The following is a 24,398-nucleotide window of genomic DNA, read 5'->3' on the forward strand; positions in this document are numbered from 1 at the left end:
GTTTTCTATAATTAATAAAATTTAGTAGTGATGCTATTAATTCATCGACTATCTTTTAATAATATTGTGACGTCACCAAATTATAAAAAATTTGGTATTGCTTTTTCATTTTTAATTATTTTATTGCTAGGGACTTCAAGATCATAATCGCGCTTGACAACGTAGTGTGTAGGTACAAGAAAAGGATTCTCGAAAGGTAATTCAAACATTGAGAACATTCCTCTTATATTCAAATATTGTTTCTAAATAAACTCAATGGGCTGATAATATGATCGAAAATAATAATCATAAAGTGAACACAATACGATTGATGGACCTAATGGTACTTGATTTAGAATTACAAATTCTGTACAACCGAATATTCATTATTTTACAAACGTTCCGCCAAGAGTGACTGCAGAAGTGTGGGCAAATGCGAGCTTTAAAACTAGTATTATCTATTTGATAAATTTAAAATGCATATAAAAAATTTCGGAACCAACAGGATTTGAACCTGCGACTCTCGGGCAATCGCGGCCTGAGCGCTTTTACCAATTAAGCTAAGGCTCTTCTACCGTCGATGCCGAAATTAGTATATGCCTTTCATATTAGTCTTATAGCGACTGTAGCGTCATCTAGTAGGAAAAGTTGCAGTTTCAATCTACTTTTTCAAAGGTCCATATTACAATGAGACACGTTTGTAACAAGAGATGCTTTTTATATTAAAACACTAATAAAAATCATAAAAAAGTATTATCTGTTATTAAACACAATATACTCTACCTACTGCGTGTCAATTGGATCTCCGGCGTGCTATTCTTCGATGGGGAAATAAAACAGCACACACACACTTAAATCAAAAATTTATTTTTCAAATAACCTATGCTACATTTGAGATGAGTATATTAATTACTTAGTTATATCATGAGCATATGTTTAATGAGTTTATAGGGAGTCCACTTGTTTGTGTACTCATTGAGGAGGCGGCGAGCGAGCAAAGCCGAACCGGTCTACCGCAGGCATCTAGGGCAGTAGAGCGACTCCGATTCATTCGTTGCCTTGTCGATTTGACCCACCACGTACTCATTACACGTATGACAATAGTCTAAATTAAACTAAAAGCGATTGGCGGGCAGCACCAACTCCTTTTCTGCCTCTATGTCCACAATCGGTGGCGGTGACTCTGCCTTAACGTGGCGCGAGTAGTCGTAAGTGAAGAGCTTCGCCGCTATGAACCCGCCTGTACCGTGCGCGCCTCGGTGGATGATACCCGCACCACTTATTAGCGCTGTACCTGCGGAATAACAAACAGTTTTTCTCATTTAAATGCTGAGTTACACAAAATGAGTTTTAAAGAAATTATGTTATTTATTAAATCTATGCCGTTTTTAACACAGAAAAAAAAATGTTATTCTTGACGAAATTTCTGACTAGTTACCTAAACCAATAATTTGCAGTAAGGTTTTATAAGTTCTTTATTAAAATTTGAGACAAAATAGAAAATATTAAAAATATCTTCATATGTTATTCTGGTTAAACTACTCCACGCTCATGAAAAAAAACCCATATTTTTTTTATTTGACGACTTAAGAGATGAAATTTGAAATACGCGTTCTTAGTGGCCCCCTACGTTATAATAACTATCTATAGGCAAAATGTCAGTTCAATCCGTCCAGTGGATTGAGATGTGCGTTGACAGATCAGAAAGTCAGTCAGTCATATTGCTTTTATTTAAGAGGCAATCAAATAACAATAAATATACTACGACAATACACACATCGCCATCTAGCCTTAAAGTAAGCGTAGCTTGTGTTATGGGTACTAAGATGACTGAAGAATATTTAAATTAATAATATACATTATGAAAACAAATTTGAAAAGTTATTTGGATTTTCTTTATCTTATAGTAAATAACCAGGAATTTTTAAATCAACATATTATTCGTTATTGTCATCACATAAGGAAGGAAAAATTGCATTTTGGTGATGGATATATTCAAGTCCGGAAAGCCATTAGTGACCGCGGGGACCAAATAAACGCACACGGCTGTTGCAGGCATCACCTGGCTCAAAATAATATACGTACCTTTGATAGGCTCAAGTGGCTGGATGTCTATAAACGGCACGGTGCTCTGCGCCGCGTCTGCGTCAAAGTCGCTGTGTGTAAATTCTACGTATTGGTCGTGCTTCGAGTCCACGGGGAGAGGCGTGGCACTGCGCGTCGGTATGTCCGGTCTGATCAGTTCCAACCGAGACCTGAAACCGAACAGTAGTAAAATTAAAAGTATCATCCTAACGAAAATAAGGCAATCATCAACAGACGAGTATCTCTATACGCAGCTGTAATTCCCGCCGGAAGTGTCAAAAACTTTCACTCTGAAAGGGATGTGCAGCATTTTAAAGTCTGGTTACTTTAAAACAAATACGTATTTAAGAGAACACAAACTCCGACGCGATTTGTTTGCCTAACAGTCATTGTATCATAATTGAATAGAATAGAAAAACTTTATTGCAACACAATCTAATAGGAAAGACACATAGAAAACAGTAATAGTACTTAGTGCTAGGATGCAAAGGCGGCCTTATCACTAAAACGCATCCTAAGCGTGCGAAGCCGATAAAAAGAAAGCAGTATTCTTAAGTCGAGAACTTGAGTAGTGAAGCTCATCATAATCATAATCTCAACCACAGGACGAACCTGCTGGACTTAGTTCATAAACTACGGTTTTATAACGATTTCATTAAAAAACGACTCCCTGAATAAAAAAAGCTTCAACGGAATAATATATTTGTAAATAACAATGGATATATCTTAAATATTAGTAGTGAAATACCTAATCTATCTTCTTTACATAGTACAAAAGTAAGTCGCTCCCGCCGTTTGTACACTTAGGTCTTTTAAACTATTGCAATTTTCAGCAACAGATGGGGTGATTCAAGAGGAAGGTTTATATGTCTTTATGTTTATACATGTAGAAAAGAAATAAATAAATATACTATGACAATACACACATCGCCATCTAGCCCCAAAGTAAGCGTAGCTAGTGTAATGGGTACTAAGATGACTCATGAATAATATACACGAATACTTATTAAATACAGATAAACACCCAGGCACTTAAAAAAACATTGATGTAAAACACAGAAACATTTTCCAGTGGTAATCGAATCCACGGTCTTGGAAAGCAGAGTCGCCGTCCACTGCGCCAATCGGCCGTCCGAACCCAAGCAATTCGAAAATTTGTAATGAGATGTCAAAACAAATAGTTATGTGCTCTTACAATGCTAACGTCTTGTGCTGTTTTGACACTACGAAAAGCCATAAATCAAAAGAAGAAGAAGAAGAATGCAAACGTCAGTTAGTCCAAAATGTTTCACATTAGTTCTACATTGCACCCGTGCGAAAGCGAGGCTAGTCGCTAGTCATACATAAATATAACTTACCGCGGTACGTCTGCGCCCTCCGTGTTGTCATTACTAATCCACTGACTTCTGTCGGGCGCTAATCTGCCAGTGGTGTAGTTAAAAGGCGTTGATCGTATCTCGAAGTGCAAATGTGCACCGATCATGCGGAATCTACAATAAATTTTTATATAAATTTATATTTTGTTTGTTGTTCATTTTGACAACAAAAGCAAACCCACAGGGTTCAAGTCGGTCGTAAAAAGTATGCCAAAACAACAATTCTGTTTTCATGTTTAAAGAAGACATTTTTTTCCGACGCAAGAATAACGTGGGTTAAGGGAAAAGAACATTTCATTAACTTGATGGGTATGCTTCTTTGTGTATATAAGTTCCCTTTTGAAATTTGTTAACTACAGACTGAATACTAATACATAAATATTAATAAGATAGCAAGTTTTGTAAAACGTATAGTTAGCTGGCCGATTGCTACACAGCTAGTGACTCAAATGTATTGAATGTAACTACTAATATATTAATCACCTGACACCGGTTAGGATGTATCCAGTCGGCGAATCCAACTCGTCCAAGTCGATAGCCCTTTTCTCGTAGGACAACGTATGGTAGTCTTCTCCATCCCTAATACCGGGATCTGAAATGTCGAACTTCTGTAACGGTACCCAGCTGCCAGGTGTGATCGAACCCCTCTCGCCTAAAGTTCCTTCGCTTATCTGAAGGTGGAAAACTCGGCCGTGTTTAACAAGCCGTAGTCCGGTCACTACCCTGAAAGCGGAATTTTTATTAAAGAAACTGCGTTAATGTGGAACGTCATACGAATAATGGACACCCGCACACCCGCACACCCATGCCATATGTTAGAACGAGAAGCTGAGAATTTACATCTACGAGTATTAAACTATAAATTTACATAATACCTTACATGTCTATATGTATATCAACGATTAGTTTTTTTTTTTTTTTTTCGGAAGAACTAATTTTAATTTATTTGTATTGATTGAATGACCGATTTCAGCGAAATACTTCAATCAATTTCTGGGTCAAGCTAATAAGTCTTTACTGAAATGATTCAAAAAGCCTAAAATCGTAATTGCACTAACGTCTCTTAAAGAGTCACTTGTCAAAGTAACTTTTAAACAAAAAACGACATTGAATTCGGTCTATCCGAAAGTGAGTTTCAGCCACAAAGAAGAAAAGCGTCGACTGCTTCTGTATCGTTAGAGGTTAAAAAGCTGATAAGAAAGATCAATATATCCCATAAATCCCATATATGAAGATGTTAATTTAATCCTATTACGCTATGATACGTAAAATTCTATGTGCGCCAAGAAGAAGTGATCTTTATCCCGGAGTCATATTTAAATTACTTGTTGTTGGTAATATCAGCTATAACTTCTCGCAAGCTGAAAGTACGTTCAGAGGATCCGATATCGTCTTCGCAAAGACACATGCAGTATGAGCAGTGAAGGAGGTTCCATTTCCACCAGGAGTCCACCTTTGGAGGAAAAAAATTGATGTTTTTAACACTGCATCAACAAACAAAAAAGGAAACTTTTTGAAACGACGGGGTTAAGTCCATAGACAACATTTGAATGATTTTGACTTTTATTTTACTTTCTGAAATTTAAGTATTTCAAGTCCACTTCTGGCCATAGGTCTTTTGTAGGGCGGAGTATCATTGTATTGACTCTGATTCCGGATTTTTTACAAAACATAAGATCCCTTAATTAAATGTGTGCGGGTGTCCCATAATCCAAGGGACTGACTTGTTGTTTTTGACGTCTGATGTGGAGGCCCAAAGGCTGAAATAACGGTGTGACATGGGTCCGGGTTCGTCGCAGAGGCACATGCAATAGGAACAGTGCCAGAATAACCAACGCCACCAGGAATCGACCTGGAGGGAGCACAGTTTGAGAATTGTCACTCGGTTAAACACACACTTACTTACTAAACACTATAAAAGAGCAAGCAAATCAATTTGTTAATAAATAAACAACGTTCATAATAATAATTCATTACTACGCAGTTTCTTCGATGGATCCACTGGCCTTATAGAATGACCTTAATTAAGATAAACATAGCGAATACTCGCGATAACAAGATTTGTTTGATTAGTACTAATTTGTAAATCTAATAATTCTGAGAGTCATAAATAATATTACCGTTTACAAATACCTTTTGTGTCCTGTTTTACTAATCAAAATGTGATATATAAAATTATCAAAACGGCAGGGTAATTACGTATCTCGCGACAGGCGTAAATCCTGCAATCATTGCTGTCAAACGACACTTTTGTATTTATTTTGTATGCAAAAGTGATGTTTGGCAGCAAAGATCGTCTGTCGCAAGCCTGTTGTGAGATACGTAATTACCCTGTGGGTCTACTTATTGTTTAATTAGTGAAAGGATAAAGAAATTTTTCACAGTTTCTTAGTATCGTGGTTGAAATTTTTTTTTTTTTTTGCTATGGTATTCTCGTAATTGATATTTAAAATTGCACAGTAAATCTCAACTCCACTATTAGTTTCACTTCCTCCCCGTTTTGTTTGTATAGATTATTGTTTTGTTTTACATTATGAGACAGGTAATTGCAGGATATTACCTTTGTCGTACCACGTGTGCAACTGCCGGCTTTTCCCAATGTTCTACCGTTTTCATATTCGATCCATTCGTATCGGCGATTGCTGTTTTTCCCCTGAAATTATAATTCGTACTTGAGAATATAATAATGCCATTAGTACGGTTTTTTTTTTTATAACTTCCAATATTAAAATAACTCGCGGATGTTACACAGTTTCCGTAACCCCGTAAAGTATATAAATCGCTTTAATTAGCAGCATAGCAATCGTCGTCCGTCCGTAAGATCCTGGAGCGTACAATATACACCAAGAATGGTCACAAATGAAAGTTATGAAGCAAAGACCCATGCAACTGAAGTTTGACCTGATTAACAAGATTTCTCTTAATAAAAATAATAACATTTTAAAAATCCTAAAAAAAAAACGCCTGTATGAGATAGGCGGTTCTCAGGTTTCCTCTCCGAAAATTTTATCTTAAGCACAGTCGGTAACTTATCCGTGGAATGAGTATTCCTTATTGGTCTTGACGCAGACACTTCGGGTCTCAGGAAAACAGAAAATCGTTACTCCTGATTATCCTAGTTAAGTTAACGGGTCAAACTGTTTAAAATATTGGATTGTCATCGGCCCTTAATAAGTATGCCAAATTTCGGCATACTTATTAATTTGAAGGGGGCCACAATCGTGTTCAAAGATTCCGTGACATACTAACATGTCGTAACACGTCTGAAGCTAATAAAAGCGCATTAAAACATGCTTCCGGTGCTTACCGCTCTGCAGACCCACATGTCCGAGTCTATGTATTTGCAGTCGATGATTCTGCCGTTGCAAGCCGTTTGTTTAGCGCAGAACTGGTCTTTGAAACATGTGTGGTGTTCCGCCAAGGTGTAGTGTGCGCAGTCCTCTCTGCACGTGTTGTCCTTGTTCATGTCAACTTCGTTCTCTATGTAGCCTTGCAGTAAACGAGTCACCTCCTCGTACGTTTCTCCTGGAAATATTATTAAAAAAATATTCAATTAAAACAAGGTACCGAATTATTTAAACAAAGAAAAAAAAAATTTGCTTAAGAAATTAATGTAAAAAAAAAAAACTTAGATTTACAACAGACAGACAGACTTGATTTGAAAAAAAAGGAGTCCTGATATAATATTATTTTAACAAATGATTTCCACCCTTGTGTGTATAATATTATTTCCTTTATTTTTTTTACAATTAAAGCTACATAATGTCTTAATTTCAATCTGTCTATGTATGTTCCGGGTGCGAGGGCTGGTTATCCTTAATACAGATAAGATCTAGCTAGGATAGTCCGTTCGTCAACTTATTATATGTACAATTTTGATGAAAGAAATAAACGATATTATTATTATTATAATAATTAAGAACATACAGGAATTAACACCATTCAACAAAATTTTTCACAATACACATTACATTTTTTTGAAGGTTAGTTAGGTTACTTACAAATGTAAGTAAAAGCCATACATAGTAGTGTTACTCTTTTTTCATAATATATATATGAGCTCTAAGTAATATCACGTAACCCCACTGTGTTTTACACAAAAAAATCTGTATGAATGAATGAATGAATACACTTTTATTGTACACCACAGAGAAAATTTACAGAGATACAAATACAACAGCACAATAAGGTGTATATACTTATAAAGTAAATAAGTTTTTGTATAAATCAAGCTGGAATATTAGGTGCTAAAACTAGCTTCCAGTCGCGGAGAAATATGCAACGGCTACTAACTTTCATAGAAAATGTGGGTATCCCCGCTTAACTGAATACATCAGCGTAACTTTTTCGAGTCTGCAGGCGTATAAAAGCCTTAGCAAATGTCCACTCCATAATGCGTCAATTTTATTAAGTTTGACTTGTTCCATCTCTTACGATCATTATCATCATCATATCAACCCAGCTACAGCACGAGTCACAACGCTGGCCAAATGCGGATTGGTGGACGCATGCAAGTTTTCTCACAATGTTTTCTTTCACCGTTGAAGCAAGTGATATTTTAATGTTAAAGGTGCTGGGACTCGAACTCGGCCCCCGTAAGTGAAATCGAAGTCCTACCCTCTGTTGCCCGCGGCTTTTTTTTTGCTTTTTATAAATTTAATATCTCCATTCAAAATTTCAGTAAAATTGGTTCAGTAGTTTTGCGTGAAAAAGTTAACCAGCATCCTTCAATCCATCCTTACAAATTTTCGTATTTATAATATAAGTACGAACCATATCTTAGTTCATAATTAATCTCCCAGTTTACCTATCTTATGCTCTGGGGGGTCGCATCGATACAAATCCCTCCTGGCTATGGCCAAAGCGGCCCTTGCAGCGGCAGCCGTCCGAGATGTCCTTTCTCCATACCTTTGCCTTGTCAAACTTGCTTCTTGCGTAAAGTTGCCTGAAATTATTGTACATTTTGCTATAGTTATAAGATTACGGTTACGGTTTTTTTTTTCTAATACTTATTTGAAGTTATTGTGCGAGCCTCTTTGCAACTGATGTCATAATTGCAATCACTCCTATTCGTCAATCCTAAATTGTTCGTGAGTTAAAACAATATTTATTTAGATAATGTCAAATGTTAGTATCAAAACTATTATAAATATAGTTTCGCAGCGTAATCATCCCGTTTAAGCAATTTTCAGAAAGCCCAAGCAATATTGTGCTAATAAGCGCAGCTGAAATTATTGCAATGTTATCGCAATAATAGTAATTATCTCTGCAATCGGAATAGATGTAAATGTTTATAGACAACTTAGAAGGTTGCGGTTTTGCTAGATAAGTAATGTTTGCTTTATCGTCTTAGTTAAAATTGAAGTTTGTATATTATATAGATATTTCAATCAATTGATTCAATTAAATAACATAAAAATAATGCTTTATCAATAGTACCTATTGTCAGTCGTATTTCCGCTGCCTATTAGCTGACTAATACAAATTACGGCATAAACTAGGCATAGTCATTAAATCAACAATATTAATGTCGTTTGATTATGGTTTAAGACTGTTGAAAGTTGAGTGTATTCAGTGGAATATTTTAAAGATGCACGTTTAGCTTAATTTACTGACGCACTTTCACTCATAAAAGTTAAATCGAGCAGCAAAGATTGTTTGGACATTACTATACAGATGAGTGAATCACAACACATTTTTGTTTTACCTTTGCCGTATATCCTGAGCAGCATCCACGAGAATTGCATCATGGCGTATCCCTTGATTTCAGTGAGCGATATCGTGTTGTACATATCGTAGATGAGCTGATGGGGCGAGAGTTGCAGCTCGCATAAGTCAGGGTGCTCCTCCTAGAAACCAGTTAATTGAAAGTTACAACGAGGATGCCCTTGAATTTTATCCCATAAGGAAAAGTCCTCCATAGATGAAGACAAAGAAGTTTTCCATATGGGACTTCATTAGAGGAGGATGAGGCCTATTGGGTTTCCCAATGAACTCTTGACTTTTATTTTTTTATAAATGTCATTTGTTACTCATTAGTACACGTATTGGTAATATAAAAGCTTATTGTTATTATGAAAATTGTTATTTGACGGCTGATTGGCAGCTTTCTTAGATTCTGAGTCTAAGGCCGTGGGTTTGATCCCCAAATCTAGACAATGTTTGTGGGATGAACATGATTGTTTTTCACTGTCTGGGTGTTTACCTGTATATTTTAAGTGTTTATGTATATTATTCGTAATCTCAGTACCCATAACACAAGCTAGTCCTACATTGGCGGTAGATGGCGATGTGTGTATTGTCGTGGTATATTTATTTTTATATTTAAAAAGGCCTATATGATGATACATTTTTTACACATCTGCAAGAATCACAAAATATTCAGAAATCACAACTCTTTAGCCAGCAGCCTTGACTCATTTTATTTTATTATTCTAAATTCTTGTGTTCCACTTCTTATACCGTTATGAATATTTCGGTCGGTCGCCGTTGTTTGCCCATGAAAGTGCAATTACTGCAATTCTGATGATCTTTCTTTTGCCAAATTAAAAAAATATATTTGAATTTTATATTTTCTTATAAGTGATTCTGGCAGGATGTGCAACATATAAGATTGGATTTTAGACTTTCCAAAAGATAATTAATTCTTCATTCAATTCATCAGTCTAATTTGGAACATAAATTTGCACGCTCTTATCGTTCTCATCTTTATTCAGCGTAGGCTGGAGACGATAATATATTTATCGACATAATATTACTACTATCGTTGATGTTTACATCATATTATTAATATTTGTGGTTTTGTCCCTCGCGTTGAAGATACCGTGTTATGTAAACGCGGTTCGTTAATGTATTCAATTTCATTTCCAAACAATTCAACTGGTCTATACATAAGCATGCGTTTGCAATGAAGCAGAGAGGAGTCGTTTGCAGAATTGGACCAATCATATTAGACATATTGGAAAGGACGCCTTTGATGCAGTGGCGTGCATAGAGGGTATGCACAGGGTATGCAAATAATTTAAAATGAAGACTGCACGCCACTGCCCTTGAGTCACGTTCTTGTCGAATTCTTTCCCTATTATTTTCTATATTTCTGTATGTATTACGCGTTTCCTTGAAAGAGTTATGCTATGCGATACAAATACCAGCTAACAGAGTATGCGAGAACTGCCTATGTAAATGTATTTTATTCCAATGAATTCTTCAATATTGATTAATTTATCAGCGCTCGCATGAATAAAGGATTCCTTGTCAACAATGTGTGGTGGTGAAACTTTACAGTTAAAGTGAATTCATTCAACTGGGTTCTGTTGATCAATTCCTACTTTTAATATTATGAATGCTAAAGACTTTGTTTGTGCTTACTTCACGCCTTAACTATGCAACCAAACAACTTGAGGTTTTCGGCAAAGAATTAGTTCAAAGGACATGGCTACTTTTTATCCCAGGGAAACCAGCGGTTGCCACGGGTTTTTAAAAAAACCGTAATTACACCGGGCGCAGAACGCGGGCAACAACAAAATCAAATTTTTATTCATGTAGACCTTATCACAGGCACTTATGCAGCGTTCATACATTTAACATGTTACACTAATGTTAGGGATGGTGATACACATTACTACATTCGTTAACTTAAAACTAAAGTTAAAAGGGTTCCAAACGAGCCCTGGTCTAAGAAGAGCCCACAACAAACTTGGCCAGGTTTTTTTTGTTATCACCATCTCACAGTCTAGTTAATGTTGAGCTATGAAGTGAGAGCAATTCATACCCAAGCTTTTGCATCATACATGTAATCCTTAGTATCTAATATTTTAACGCCAAAACATCTGTTTGTTAATCACGTTAAAAGGAAGTGACGATTAGTTTCGCAATGACGGCCTGATTTCTGCCGTTGACTCAACTAAAGCATTTACTCGGCTTCGTAACTTATATAGAATGTTTCGCTGTATAAGATGGATTACTTATAAGGCGTGTGTGAGAATATTATATACATCACGTTTTAACGTTCAGCTGATGTGGCTTTGTTTACATTTATTGCTAGCTGGGGAACTTTCGTTCGCGTTCGTTGAAAAGAGGAGGTTCTCAATTCGTCGGAATCTTTTTTTTTATGTATGTTACCCGATTACTCGTAGACGCCTGAACCGATTTGAAAAATTCTGTTTTTGTTTTAAAGGGAATACTTTCCAGGTCCGTTTTAAATTTTATCGAAATCGGTCGAGCTGTTATTAAAAATAAACGTATGTACGTTACGTTACGTTACGTTTGTATTTGTCTTTATATATTCATACACTTTTGATAATAGTGTATCATTCGCATGCTCACATTATCTGCATTCATACCTACATCTGTTGTGGTAATGAGTTGTTTTTACGCAAATATAGTTCTAACTTTATGATGCATATATATAACTAACTAAACTACCTCCGATAGCATATTGCAATCGATAATTGTTTAAGATTAAGATACTTTTATTCCTATTACAAGCTGTTGCACGCGTTCTTCGTTCACATTTATTAGGTCTTTTGAGAAATCCCTTTGATACAGTTTGTTTTTCTGGGATATCGTCCGTCCTTTCAACAACTCTAAGCCTAAAATCAAGTTGTGTTGTCGAAAATTAACACACACACACACAAACACCCACACCCACACCCACACCTTGTCAGCAAAAGATTAAACGTAGCTACAATAATAATATTTAATCACTGACTGCCATCCAAACACAGCCGGCGGCGTCGCTTCGTTCCACCTCTGTTGTCACACTTTCCGATGCCCTTAACTGAATGCTAAGCGGACGTTTCTAAATTATAATATCCTACCGTTGTTAGCCGTGTCTTTTGTATTTGATGTAGATATAAAGGCGTGAACTTGACAACAAAGGCGGAGAATTCTAGTTTTAAATTTCAAAAGACTTGCGTTATTGATTTGAAACACAGAAAAGGAGGTTAATTTTTTCATGTTAAACGTCTAATGCCTAACTGGCTGCTTGCGTGGCGACCCGCGACGTACAGTGGGTATAAAACTGAGCTTCCCTTTAAACTGTTATTCTAATGAAGACAATTTAAAAAAAATTTAGAAGAACAATGTTTTTTCAAAAACAGCAAAGTTAATAAGCCAATCTTTATCAATATGCTTGAAATCACAGTATTTATTGAAGGTGGAGGGACTGTTTTCTATTTACAAAGATATTTATTGGATTCTTATTAAAATAGGAAGTTTGAACTATAATGCGATAAATGTAATATTGTCCGTGACACGGTTATTGGCATTAAAATGTGATAACAGTTATTAAACCTCTGCGACCTACGTTGGAACACAAATCCCTCTTATATGAGAACGGATTAAAATATATATATATATATCACGATGATGATTTGACAAGTTAGCTATCAACGATTTATCTGATGGTAGTTATGTGAAGACATACTAAAAGTGGTATTGCAGTTTTTTATAAATCCACTCCCCTTATCATACCGGAACGGCTTACACGCATAGTAGATCAACTAAAATGACGCACTGCCAGAGTTACCCGGAGCCGAAATTTGAACCCTGTGCCTCATTTTTTAGGATCCCTTAACCACGATAGTTGTCAAAAATGGTATAGGTTTAGGTCACATATTAGTTGATTATTAGCAGGTATTTGAAATAAGGAATGAAAGTTACATAGGCAAGGTGAAACTGAGTAGATCGCGGGGACTGACGTTTGTTGTTGTAGATATTAATGTGATTATAGGTGTCAAATGGTTGGTGATTGAAGCTCCAAGAGCAAGAATAGTTGTATTTTTTGTGCGTTGCATAAAACTGGAATGTTTTCTATATTTAGAACTACCAGTGTGCTCGGATAAATCTCTCCGTTAGGTATCCTGTTTACTGAGAAAGGTTTCGGGTGGAATATGTAGCAGTTCGCTGCGACCCGCTGATATACGCACAAAACAACAGTACCATCAATAATAACAATAGCGATCCACGTAATTGTAATGTACCTGCATCATAGAACGGAACAGGTCCCCGTGTTCCAGCAAATCGTGTATTTTTCTGACGGATTGCGCGACTGACGCCTTGGGGTCCATCAGGACGCCCTCCGCTAGATCCAGCCATTCACGCACCGGGGCCGGCACCGACCCCGGTACCGCTTGACGCCTGGCGAACTCCACGAAGTTTTTATAATACCCCTCGATTATTTGAGACTTCTCCACGAACTTGAGCCACAGCCAAGTGTCGAACGGGGGCCGCGGAGGCCTGGGCAACGCTTCTATTTGCTCGTCGAACTTCACAAAGGCCTTTGTCAACTCCACGTCCCCGCCGAGGCTGCCCGAGCTCCATTCGGGGTTGGTGACGTTCCTCCACAATTTATCCTCGAGGTCGTAAAACTTGTTGCGTATATGGTCCACGGAGGTGGGGTCGCTGGCGAGGGCGACCACCAGCAGCGCAAACAGCGCCGCGTGTTTCATAGCGCTCGTTATACTGAAGGGAACGGTTCGCGACGCGGCCCAAGGCGCACTGACTACTGGCGGAGAGCGGAGGGGACAGTCGCTCCGTGATCCGTCGGCAGTGCCCCCAATAGTGCTGAGCAATACTTTTATCGATATAACAGGTTCGCAACATTTATGAACATCGACAGATGTGCCAACTTGTGTCGACAATCGAACTTATTATACGGCTGGTTATCTCAGAATTTTTTTATATTCAGTTAACTTAAGCGTGTAATACTACTAGTTTTGTAGCACAGCTAAAGCATTTTAACTTTTATTTCATTTATATTTATTTGTTTTTGACTCTTGTTTAGATGTAGTGTAAACAAATCGTCAGTCTTCTTTTTCTATGGTAAAAAGGCCAGTCGGCAAGTCGGAAGGTTGCAAAGAATCTTTTCTGTGTTCTCACATTTTATATGAGATTATGTGAATAAAGTATTGTAAATGTTATTTGGCACGTCTATATAGCAGTGTTGTGCATTAAGTTTCTAGTTTTACCAATTTCCTCGTTCGTTTACCTCGTGTACATGGTAACGCGGATATACGAGGAAACGAGCGCGTTAGCCTTGATGCCATTACCGGTCGACTTTCACTCTAATTGAGTACAACCGAAAAAACGTTATCAAAGAATATTTTAAGTTAGAGGATGTTACTTAGACCGTGAAATTAAATAAGAGGATCTTACAATTATTTTTTTTTGCATTTTCTATTTGTACAAGTATATCTTCTGCATAGAGGATAGGACTTTCCCACCGTTTTTGTTGTTCTCTCAAATTGTAGTCTTCGCAACTGTTTATAACGATTTCGTTTTTATCAATTACTTTTAACAGATATAAAAAAAATCATTTACATTTTATTTTCCACTAAATCGCGCATAGGTTTAGGACCGTTTTAGTGGTATATGGATATAACTATATTAATGCAGATACAAGTTTACCACTTATGTGTTATGTCGATATCGATATAGACTTAAAGCTATCATACAACACTACTGACCCGCATGTTACTATTGTTAACTAACCGCAATCTACATTTGCCTTGGTCGTATGTTTAATCTCATTGCACGAAGAGCTATATTGCAGTGGCACAGTGGCCGGTACAGATTAGTATAAGAGTTAATATTATTTGCCGCTCGCATGCACTGTCAGCTGACGCCGTCACCAACTGCCGCGCGGTGGATCATGCTGCTCATTGTTTTTATTACTGGGAGCAACGTACAGGGTGCCCCTATTCGAGATTTCCGGTATTACTATGACAATAAGTCATAGCGACAGACGTATTCAAGGTCACATTTGTTTATAAAAGTTAGTTATGGACAAAAGCTATGTACATTTTAATCGTTAACGTTTAAGAAATAATAAATCCTCCAATCACAAGCAATACGTCGCCGCGCTCGCTGAACGTAGATTGCGGCAATCTATCGCTTAGAAACTTCCGTCCACTTACATGCAATCGATTACTAGGCCTCGCTTGCATAGGGTCGTGGCATTACAGAAAGCTCGTTGCGTCATAAAAAAACGGCAAACCAACACCCGTGTTTATACTAGTAAGATTGAGTCAACATTATTGTTAATTCACCAGTTGTATTGATGATTTTTGTTATTCCACTGCAACTTGACCCACGACCGCAACCCCACCAGGTGGTAAGTTTTAACGTTAGTGACATAGCAGTTATATTGGACCTACCCTCAATCAGTACTACGCGGTATCGTATCGCAACGCAAAATTGCTTTACGGCACGTCTTGGTCGGTAAGACAACTAGCCACGGCGAAAGCCATAGAATGTGGCAGAAATTATAAATTCTCGACTTTATTCCGCCGAGCATCGAAATCTCCCACTTATGAAACCACAGCTCTCACCACTGTGCCAGGAAGGTCGTCAACCCATGTTTCACACGTATTTGATAATGCTAGGAAAAAGAACTGAAGATTAGTTAAAATCGGCTCAAATCGGAACACCCTGTATGTTAAATAAAGATGATGCGCGGTTTATGGCCAGTGTCATTCGACTAATTAGGGCTTATTAAACAAAACAAGTTATACATTAGCACACGTGTTTGGTCGCCGAGTTCCCGGTAGTTGACTGTGTACCGCTCTCATTACCACAAGAGCCTATCTGCTGTTAGATAGGTATATAATAATTTTTTTTCATGCTAATGTTTAATGTTTTGAGCGGTGATAGCATAGTTAGTAAGGCTTCGGCTTCCCTTTCGGGCGGACCGATATCGATCCCCGGCACGCAGCTCTTTTCGGAGTTACGTGCGTTTTTAATTTAAGCAATTAACATATCAATTGCTTTAACGATGTAGGAAAAAATCGCGAGGTAATTTGTATGCCTTAGAGTTTTCATAGCGTTCTCAGAGTGCGTGTACCAATTCGCACGCGGACTACGGCCTAAACCCAGAGCCATGCCCCGTAAGTAAGTCGGTAATTGGTTGATAATGACGATGCAGGCAGAATAAATCGGTTGAATAATCGGAAAAAAATTAACCGATTTCCCCGAAATATATAGCACACGTGGGGCAGCAGGCAGAGGGTTTATTGTTTTAAATTAAAGTTTCCTTTCTCACGAACCGATTTTTATTGTCACTGACGAGATCGTTAGTATTATTATTTCTTCATAATCACATAAACGATTTACTGTTCTATACTTATATCAGTATTTATGTATGCAAAGTGTAATTGAAATTATATATTTGGTTTATTTAAGGCAAATGGAAAATGTATTTTTTACATATTTATATTTATATTTATATCGTGAAAACGCACGTTTTTAATTCCCTTAATTCTCCTCGCCGAAAATAAAATTATTTTGGAAAATAATATCTTATCGTCCGAGATTCAGTTACAAATGCGATCTCGTCAAATACTGACCTACGACCTCACAGATACCGCGATGCTATTCATGCACCACTTGCGCACGCGCAATACACTTGGCCGACTTACACGATGCACTGGTTACTAGCGCCTATCTCAAAAGGTATCCACCTATACTGTACAATTTTTTTTCAAACTTGTCTTATTACGTAAACGATCTTATCAGTACCTACTTTTTATTTTAAAGTATTTTAAAACAAAGAAGCGGTATACCGAATCTAGTTGTAAGCGCTTCGGCCAACCTTTTGAAGGGACTAAAGTCGATCCTCGCACGCACTTTTAAATTTTCGGAGTAATGTGATTTTTTAATTCATGCCATAGAATATCACTTACTTTAACGGTGACGGAAAACATCGTGTGGAAACATGCATGTCTGTTCTCCACGACGTTCCAAAAGGCGTGCGAAGTCTACCAATGCCCTACCTTGACTACGTGGTGGACTATGAATTGATAATAATGATATTTCAACAATGTATATAGAACATCTACCGTTTCATTATATTTGCCTAGCTTGCATTAACCTAACTATTCTAGCCTCGTAGTATTCTCTTGCCACGTGATAAAACCTAGTCTAAACGACTAGACCAATACGGCGCTGTAAAGGTACCGAATCAAACCACTCATTGGTAGGTAGTCTTACCTACCAATGAGTGGTTTGAGTTTGATAGTGTTTGTTCACATACACATCCCGAATGCGATAGGCGACGTACGAACTCTATAGCAAAACATTTTTATCTTTGTGAGTTGTTTGACCCCACCCTCTATTAGTCACGCTTGCTGATCGCTAGTGGGGTTACTCGATTGGTATATCGAGACACATCTGTCTGTTATAAAGCAGGATTATTAGACCAACATTTTCAGATTTTAATATTTGCAATTTCTTTGAAATTCAAAATCGCCTAAAGATGCTCCGGTATCTGAGCCAGACATGCGCATATCGTTTACATATTTTGGTATTCATTTATCAATGGTGGTGTATATAAAATATATATATATATATATATATATTACCCCTTACGGTTATTATTCATTTTGTCTCGGATTATAGGGTCTCATCATCAGGGATCATTGGGTCGCATTATATTTAACTTTTACTTCTTGAAGGGAGTTGTAGGGAGCAGAGCCCGGAAAACCCTAAATCCGATATATCGAAATACACCCTTATCTAATCAAATATCGCATAGGAGGCAACCTTATATTTTTTTTATTAACGACAAGAGGGTCGATCAAACGATATTCTGAATGTGACGATTGCCTTTAGCAAATGTATGTTATTCAAACTGACAACTAGAAATTAATGTTTTTTAGTCTCTTATCGTTCAGTCGGAAAAAAGTTGTCCTTGTGCCGATAAGTACCTAGTAGTCCGTTCCGGTTATTTTCCCTAACATATTATTGTCGTTGATGTCCGCCATTCAACTTTTAAGCAACGTGGAGGGTCGTTAGCTTGATATCAATATCTCTCTCTAACCACGACCGAAAGTTTAAAAAGCTTAAGCTAACGGAACTCGGTTGCTACATCAAATAAATTCATCGTAAGAGTTTTAGAATTTTGTTATGATTATTTTACCGCTAAAACATAAATAGGTTTTTAAAAATTCAAAGTTTGTATTAAGCGAAAGCTTGTTGAAAAGTTTTATTATAGTGTAAGGGTTACGTAAACGTTACGTTACGTAAGTTTGTTGTGGGATTTTTCTTAGACCAGGGCGCGTTTTTAACCCTTGTAGCTTTCGTTTTATAGCCATCACTGCTGTATTAATACTGTATATAATCAACGCATCAAAAGTGTCATCTATGTGCCTATTTGAATAAAGAAATATTTGACTTTGACTTGTAGTTATGTACGAAATTTCATAGTGTCCTTTACGTGTCCTTAACGTTTTGTCACATAATTGTCATATAAATTAGACTAAAATATTACGAGTTGACCCTCTCGAAGCGCAATAACACATATTCACCATTCGTATTAAAACTCAGTTTATAATCTCTTAGGCTGGAAAGGACCTCGCGCCCGCCGACACTGACTGTGCATGAGTCACGTGTGTAACCGTTAATACTCTTTGTGACGTCACGACACGGGTCCTTACACTTTGCTGAATTGATTAGGTACATGCGATCTGCTGGTAACTTTACTGGACAACTTTCAATATTATGAGATATTTTTTTTTGTTTTTTATCCCATTACAAGTTAGCCCTTGACTGCAATCTCACCTGGTGGTAAGTGATGATGCAGTCTAAGATGGTAACGGGTTAACCTGTTAGGGAGTATACTAGTCATACACCTAATCGGTTTCGAACGCGACATCGTACCGGAACACTGAATAGCTTAGCGGCAAATCTTTGTCAGTAAGGTGGTAACTAGCCACGGTCAAAGCCTCCCCAGACCAGAGCAGAGAAAATTCAGAAATTATAAATTCTCAAATTGTCCCTGCCGGGATCGAACCCGGGACCTTCTACTTAAATTCACAGCGCTCACCGTTGACCCAGGGAGGTCAAAATTATTTTTTCCATTACAACCGCACTTCAAAAAATCAGAAAGTGTTAAATTCGATCCGGACATATGTATTATACAATTGAGTTAACTTAATTGAAATAAGTTCACAATTTTTATTTCATAGCTACGTAGACTCGAAGATGGAGGTCAAATGTATTTTATATTAACATATTTTAAATCGAACAATAAAGGTTCCCGAGATTAGGGGGGGCTCAAACATACTAAAAAACTCTTTTGTTTCGTAATATTAGTAGGTAGATATTATAAATCTTTGTCGGGCAACATGGCAGGTAGCCGTTGACATCTGTTTAGGGTCATTCACAAGATGTTCTTTCACTGTCAAAGCTACTGAATTGTGGAATGCACTCCCATTGAACATAAGACAGGCGAGGTCACTGAGCATATTTAAAAATGCTTTTAAGGCTCATTATCTCGCTCAATAAACACTACTATTATTATTTATTTATCTACTCTAACTCATATTATTTAAGTATTTATGGTATGTTAAAATATGTATTAGTATGTAGTTATTCGTATGTAGGTATGTACGAAACAGTGTACCCCACCTATACGTTTTTCTTTTTAGTTTTCCTAATCCTAAGGTTGCCTGGCAGAGATCGCTACTTAAGCGATAAGGCCGCCTTTTGTATCCTGCTTCATTCTTCATGTGTTTGTATTTTTATTTCTCGTTTTTCCGAGTGGTGTACAAATAAAGAGTATAAATAAATGATAATCATCGGGTAGCAGTTTAAAAGCTTTTCTATAAACGAACTTGTAAAAAAAACTATATTACCTACCTCATACTCAGGCCGGCGGCGTTCCAAAGCTACTCGTACTGTTGCCAGCGATTTATGACAGACCTGTGAGGGTGCGAAGTGCGGGACGTGCTGTCTCGGTATCGAAATACCTACTTTGTTTAATGAAACATGATAAACTGAGGAAACGAACTATTGTCTCTGCCTTGTTTATTTACCACACTGTTGCTCTGAACGACAAAAGTGATGTTATAACGTTGATTTTCAAACAAAAACGGACAATTGTTGACGTTTTTAACGTTTCTCACGTTGATTGCGTGTCTGTTATCAATTCTACATAGACTTCTGTATGGAATTGTGTTTATCAAAAACAGGACTATTTCTCGTCTTTCTAAACTATAATTTACTATTACAGAGGTTAGAAAAAAATATACTCGTAATAATAGAATCGTAACTTCACGGCCAAGGAGCAACTTATAATAATTTAGTCGATTTTGATTTAAAAATATGTCGGTTGTTTAACTGACAAAGGCTCGAGAGGTTTCGATGGGTAAAAATCTAAAGCGAAACAACTGATTTTTAACCAACATAAACCTCAGTGCATTATAGGATGCCGGTTATTCAACTATCGTTCCCTTCTATCCATTACGTTAACATGCCAAACCTGCAAATCATCCAGGGCCAGATCTAAAATGCCTCGTCCCAACCAGTGTTTATGCGGGGGCGCGATCAGCGAATGAACTCTTTCCAGCAGGCCCGGCAGCGCGCTACGGTCGGGAGAGACGCACCACTCCGCGAAGTCCTCCAGCGTAGATCGCTCCAACTCCTTCTGCAGCCGCACATACTCCCTCATCTCGCGATCAGCAGAGGCGACGCGGTTAAGCAGATCTGCCATCTCGTGCAGCCTCAGTTCCAATCTCGGCCCTCTGCCCGCCGCTTTCGCCAACAGCATCGCCACAGCATTCGTCTTTTCTATCCCCGTTTCGAGGAGTTCTATCTTCCGGGTGATCAGAGCCAATCGCGACAGAACTATTCTTTCCCTCCGCCGTATAATGGGCAGGTCCACACCTCCTGATAAATTTAAAGGTTTTCCTAAAATGTCCCATGAGTTCAGCACTTCCTCGCCTATTTCTTTGCCGAGTTTGATGACGTCGACAGCTTCGTCTATGAACGCGTGTGCGAGGGCTATCGCCAGGAGAAAGGTACACGCGCGAACAGCCATGGCGGCGGACGGACTCCCACTGAGATCGCACGCGAGAGACAACCGGGTGGCCAGCTTTTAAACTTTACACTCCATATTTTTTTAAATAATTTTCGTGACAAGAAAACGGTATAGACCCCGTAATAGATGAAACTTAATATTATCGAGTTTAATTAAGTACTAATTACTAACACAAAATATTATGATAAGTCATATAATATTTTTCACTACGAATTTTTCCACTTAGACTAACGCTTGCTTTAACTTTATTTAACGACGTAACATTACATTCACTTTTGCATAAACCGCAAATATAAACAGGGTGCGATCACAAATAAAATAAACAAAAACACTTGTGATTGTCGCCATTTTTTAAATAGTCTCTGATATCTGTTACAACTTGTTTAGTGGTTCCTGAACATTTTTAACTGCCAGTTAACTAAATAAACAAGATGGACTTCCATTTTGCTCAAAGCGCGTTGTATGACGGGTACCGTTCGATTGAATGACTCACTTGACTAGCGAAACTTGTTCACGAGTCCGCTTTTTGTATCTAATGGCATTGGATAGGTATTTATGTTTAACAAAGAACTCGTTTCACGATTTCATTGTGGTTAATAAATAACACACACCCAAGAATAATATAATGAATGAATGTGATATTTCACAAAAATAAGAGTAAAAATATAAATATACTACGACTATATACTATAATACATAATAAACACATCGCTTGTGTTATGGATATACATATACAGATAGCTGATGAATATTTTTGCGAATATAATACACAAAAATACTTATAATATACAGATAAACACCCAGACCATTAAAAATATCTATGTTCATCAAACAAACATTCTCCAGTTGTGGGAATCGTCTCCAGCTCAGAAAACAAGGTTGCTGCCCACTGCGCCAACCAAATGTATCCAAGCCTCTTCTGTCTGTCTGTCTATCAGTCTATCAACGGGCGGTATCTCATGAACCTGCATAAGTCAAGTATAATAAGAGAATTGAAATTTATTTAGTGAATTGGACTCACACACCATTTATAACTTGTAAGATGGTACGTTACCTTACGTTTGCAGTAGTACTAATGATGGAAAGGTCTACTAGGTTATTAACTTTTGTTCTGATTGCAAGTGCATTTAGGTATTTCCATGAGGAGTTATGTAATTTTCAACCCGAGATATCCATTCTCATAGAATTTAAATGAGCCAATTAAGGCTGGTAAACCGAAATAATTCTACTAAATGGAAATAAAAATAAAAATTGCTGTAGGTAGATAGATACAGTGGCGTGCATTTCTTATCAGGGTATGCAGGAGAATTGCATAAAATGGCAAAAATCCTCTAAAAAAACCTATTTCAGGGTAGGCAGTGCTTTCGCGCATGTATGAACTGCACGCCACTGGAAAGATACATATGTTCATTTAAAAAAAAAAACGCACTGAATTCATAATAATCTTCTGCCTGAAATGAAGACATATTTTAGCGAATCATTATTTTTACCCTGTTTTAAGGCAAATGTAGTATAAGCTGGCAACACAGTTGCCCGGCCAACCCTCTTCAATTTCCGTTGTAGACTGTAGGTAGGTACAACAACAAAAGCTTTCTGTCGTCTCGGTTTCACACACTGAGCACATTTCATATTGTGATAACTTAATTTGGTAACTCGAACCTACATGGACAAGACGTAGGTACCGCGTTATTTTCAGAAATAAGTCTCCTTATCTTACATTACTGCTTAATAGAGTAATAATAAACTACACCGATAATAAAACTGAGTGTGTTTGTTTGTTGGTTGCAACTGCTTTCGCGCAGCATATCCAACGGGCTGATTTGACCCATAATCGGCCCGCTACAGCCTACAGGGCACGGGTCTCCTCCCACAATAAGAAGGGGTTAAGGCCGTAGTTTCCCACGCTGGCTCAGTGCGGATTGGTAGTTCAATATTAGTTAAGTTTAATTATATTATTAACTCTTTATGCTAAGATGGTTAGGTAAGTAAGTTTTAATATTTTATTTTACTAACTTTTAGCCCTTGACTGCAATCTCACCTGCTGGTAAGTTATAATGCAGTCTAGAATGCTATCGGGATAACCTGTTGGGAGTATGGTAGTTAAATTAAACCGGGGTGGGTTCGGTGTGTTTCTACGCGACATCGCTTAGCGGCAAGTCTTTGTCGGTAGGGTTGTAACTAGGCACAGCCGAAGCCTACTAGACCAGATCAGAGACAATTTGGAAATAATAAATGCCCGAATTGCTCCGCCGGTAATCGAACTAAGGACCTAAAACCCAACTTAAACCACAGCGCTCACCGATGATATCTTGTCAGGATATCTTCAAAATGATTAGATATCCAACTCTTGGAATAATGCCCAGAAAATTGAGTGAATAAAGTGAGATTGTAGCATTTTTACTATAAGCGGACAACAGAACACGACCGAACTAGTTACCTATAACTTAACCTAGTTACTTTTTAAAGAAGACTATATTCATGGATTCACTCGAAAATGGATTAACCGAATATGACCGAATATATATCATTTTGTTTTGTCAGCAACATATACAGGGGTGAATTAAGAAAAAAAAACTTAATTGGTAATTATCATGAAAGAGAATTTTAGGTTAACAATCACTTCGCGTAATCCTTTAAAGCGATTATTGTCTTTACAAAAACTGAAAGTAATACCCTCATATTATATTTACTAATGAGTTGCTACTAATAGTATTTACAAAGAAGATTGTTCATGTACTCAACTAATAATCGTATTGGGAACCGTAGAGTATTATCTGTAATACCTACCTACCTACCATTGTTTGTTATAAAAATAAAAAGCCTAGATAAGTTGTGGGTAGGTTCTTAAAAAAATTAATGTTAGTGCCCCACTCCCTGACGATGCCCGAAGGTGGGCAACGTAACCTCAATTTCATGACACTGATAATGTCTTAACGGAAAGAAACTTAATACCTAAAATTTTTGGACTTAATATAAGAATCGAACTCAGAACCTTATGATTCAAACGATGATGTAGCTAACGATATGTTTAAACATCATTGTCAACCCACTACAGTCTCTCAATGACAGAGTGTAGGCCGCAGTCCACCACGCTAGCCTTTGAGAACTATGGAGGACTCTCAGGTATTCATGTTTCCTCA

The 24,398-nt window shown here is 37.4% G+C and overlaps 2 protein-coding genes across 4 annotated transcripts in view; one reads left to right on the top strand and one right to left on the bottom strand.

The window, feature by feature from the left end:
* LOC120629045 (E3 ubiquitin-protein ligase Ubr3) overlaps positions 1-24,398 on the top strand; it is an 86,871-nt gene that overhangs the window by 36,092 nt on the left and 26,381 nt on the right. The window lies entirely within an intron of this gene.
* LOC120629046 lies at positions 826-21,309 on the bottom strand. Of its 3 annotated transcripts, none has more exons than XM_039897787.1 (10): positions 20,701-21,309; positions 9,148-9,289; positions 8,248-8,385; positions 6,748-6,965; positions 6,001-6,093; positions 4,766-4,893; positions 3,924-4,163; positions 3,423-3,554; positions 2,065-2,234; positions 826-1,273 (listed from the first exon to the last, which is right to left on the bottom strand). In XM_039897787.1, the coding sequence occupies exons 1-10, from the start codon at positions 21,256-21,258 to the stop codon at positions 1,095-1,097; spliced, it is 1,998 nt and encodes a 665-aa protein (XP_039753721.1). In that variant the 5' UTR covers positions 21,259-21,309; the 3' UTR covers positions 826-1,094. The 3 variants fall into 3 exon arrangements, with proteins under 3 accessions (XP_039753721.1, XP_039753720.1, XP_039753722.1); XM_039897786.1 differs by lacking the exon at positions 4,766-4,893 and adding an exon at positions 5,165-5,292 and having other exon boundaries at positions 20,701-21,302; XM_039897788.1 differs by lacking the exons at positions 4,766-4,893; positions 20,701-21,309 and adding exons at positions 5,165-5,292; positions 13,424-13,957.

This window comes from Pararge aegeria, chromosome 13 (genome assembly GCF_905163445.1).
Source record: "Pararge aegeria chromosome 13, ilParAegt1.1, whole genome shotgun sequence".
In the NCBI taxonomy this organism is placed as follows: Eukaryota; Metazoa; Arthropoda; class Insecta; order Lepidoptera; family Nymphalidae; genus Pararge; species Pararge aegeria.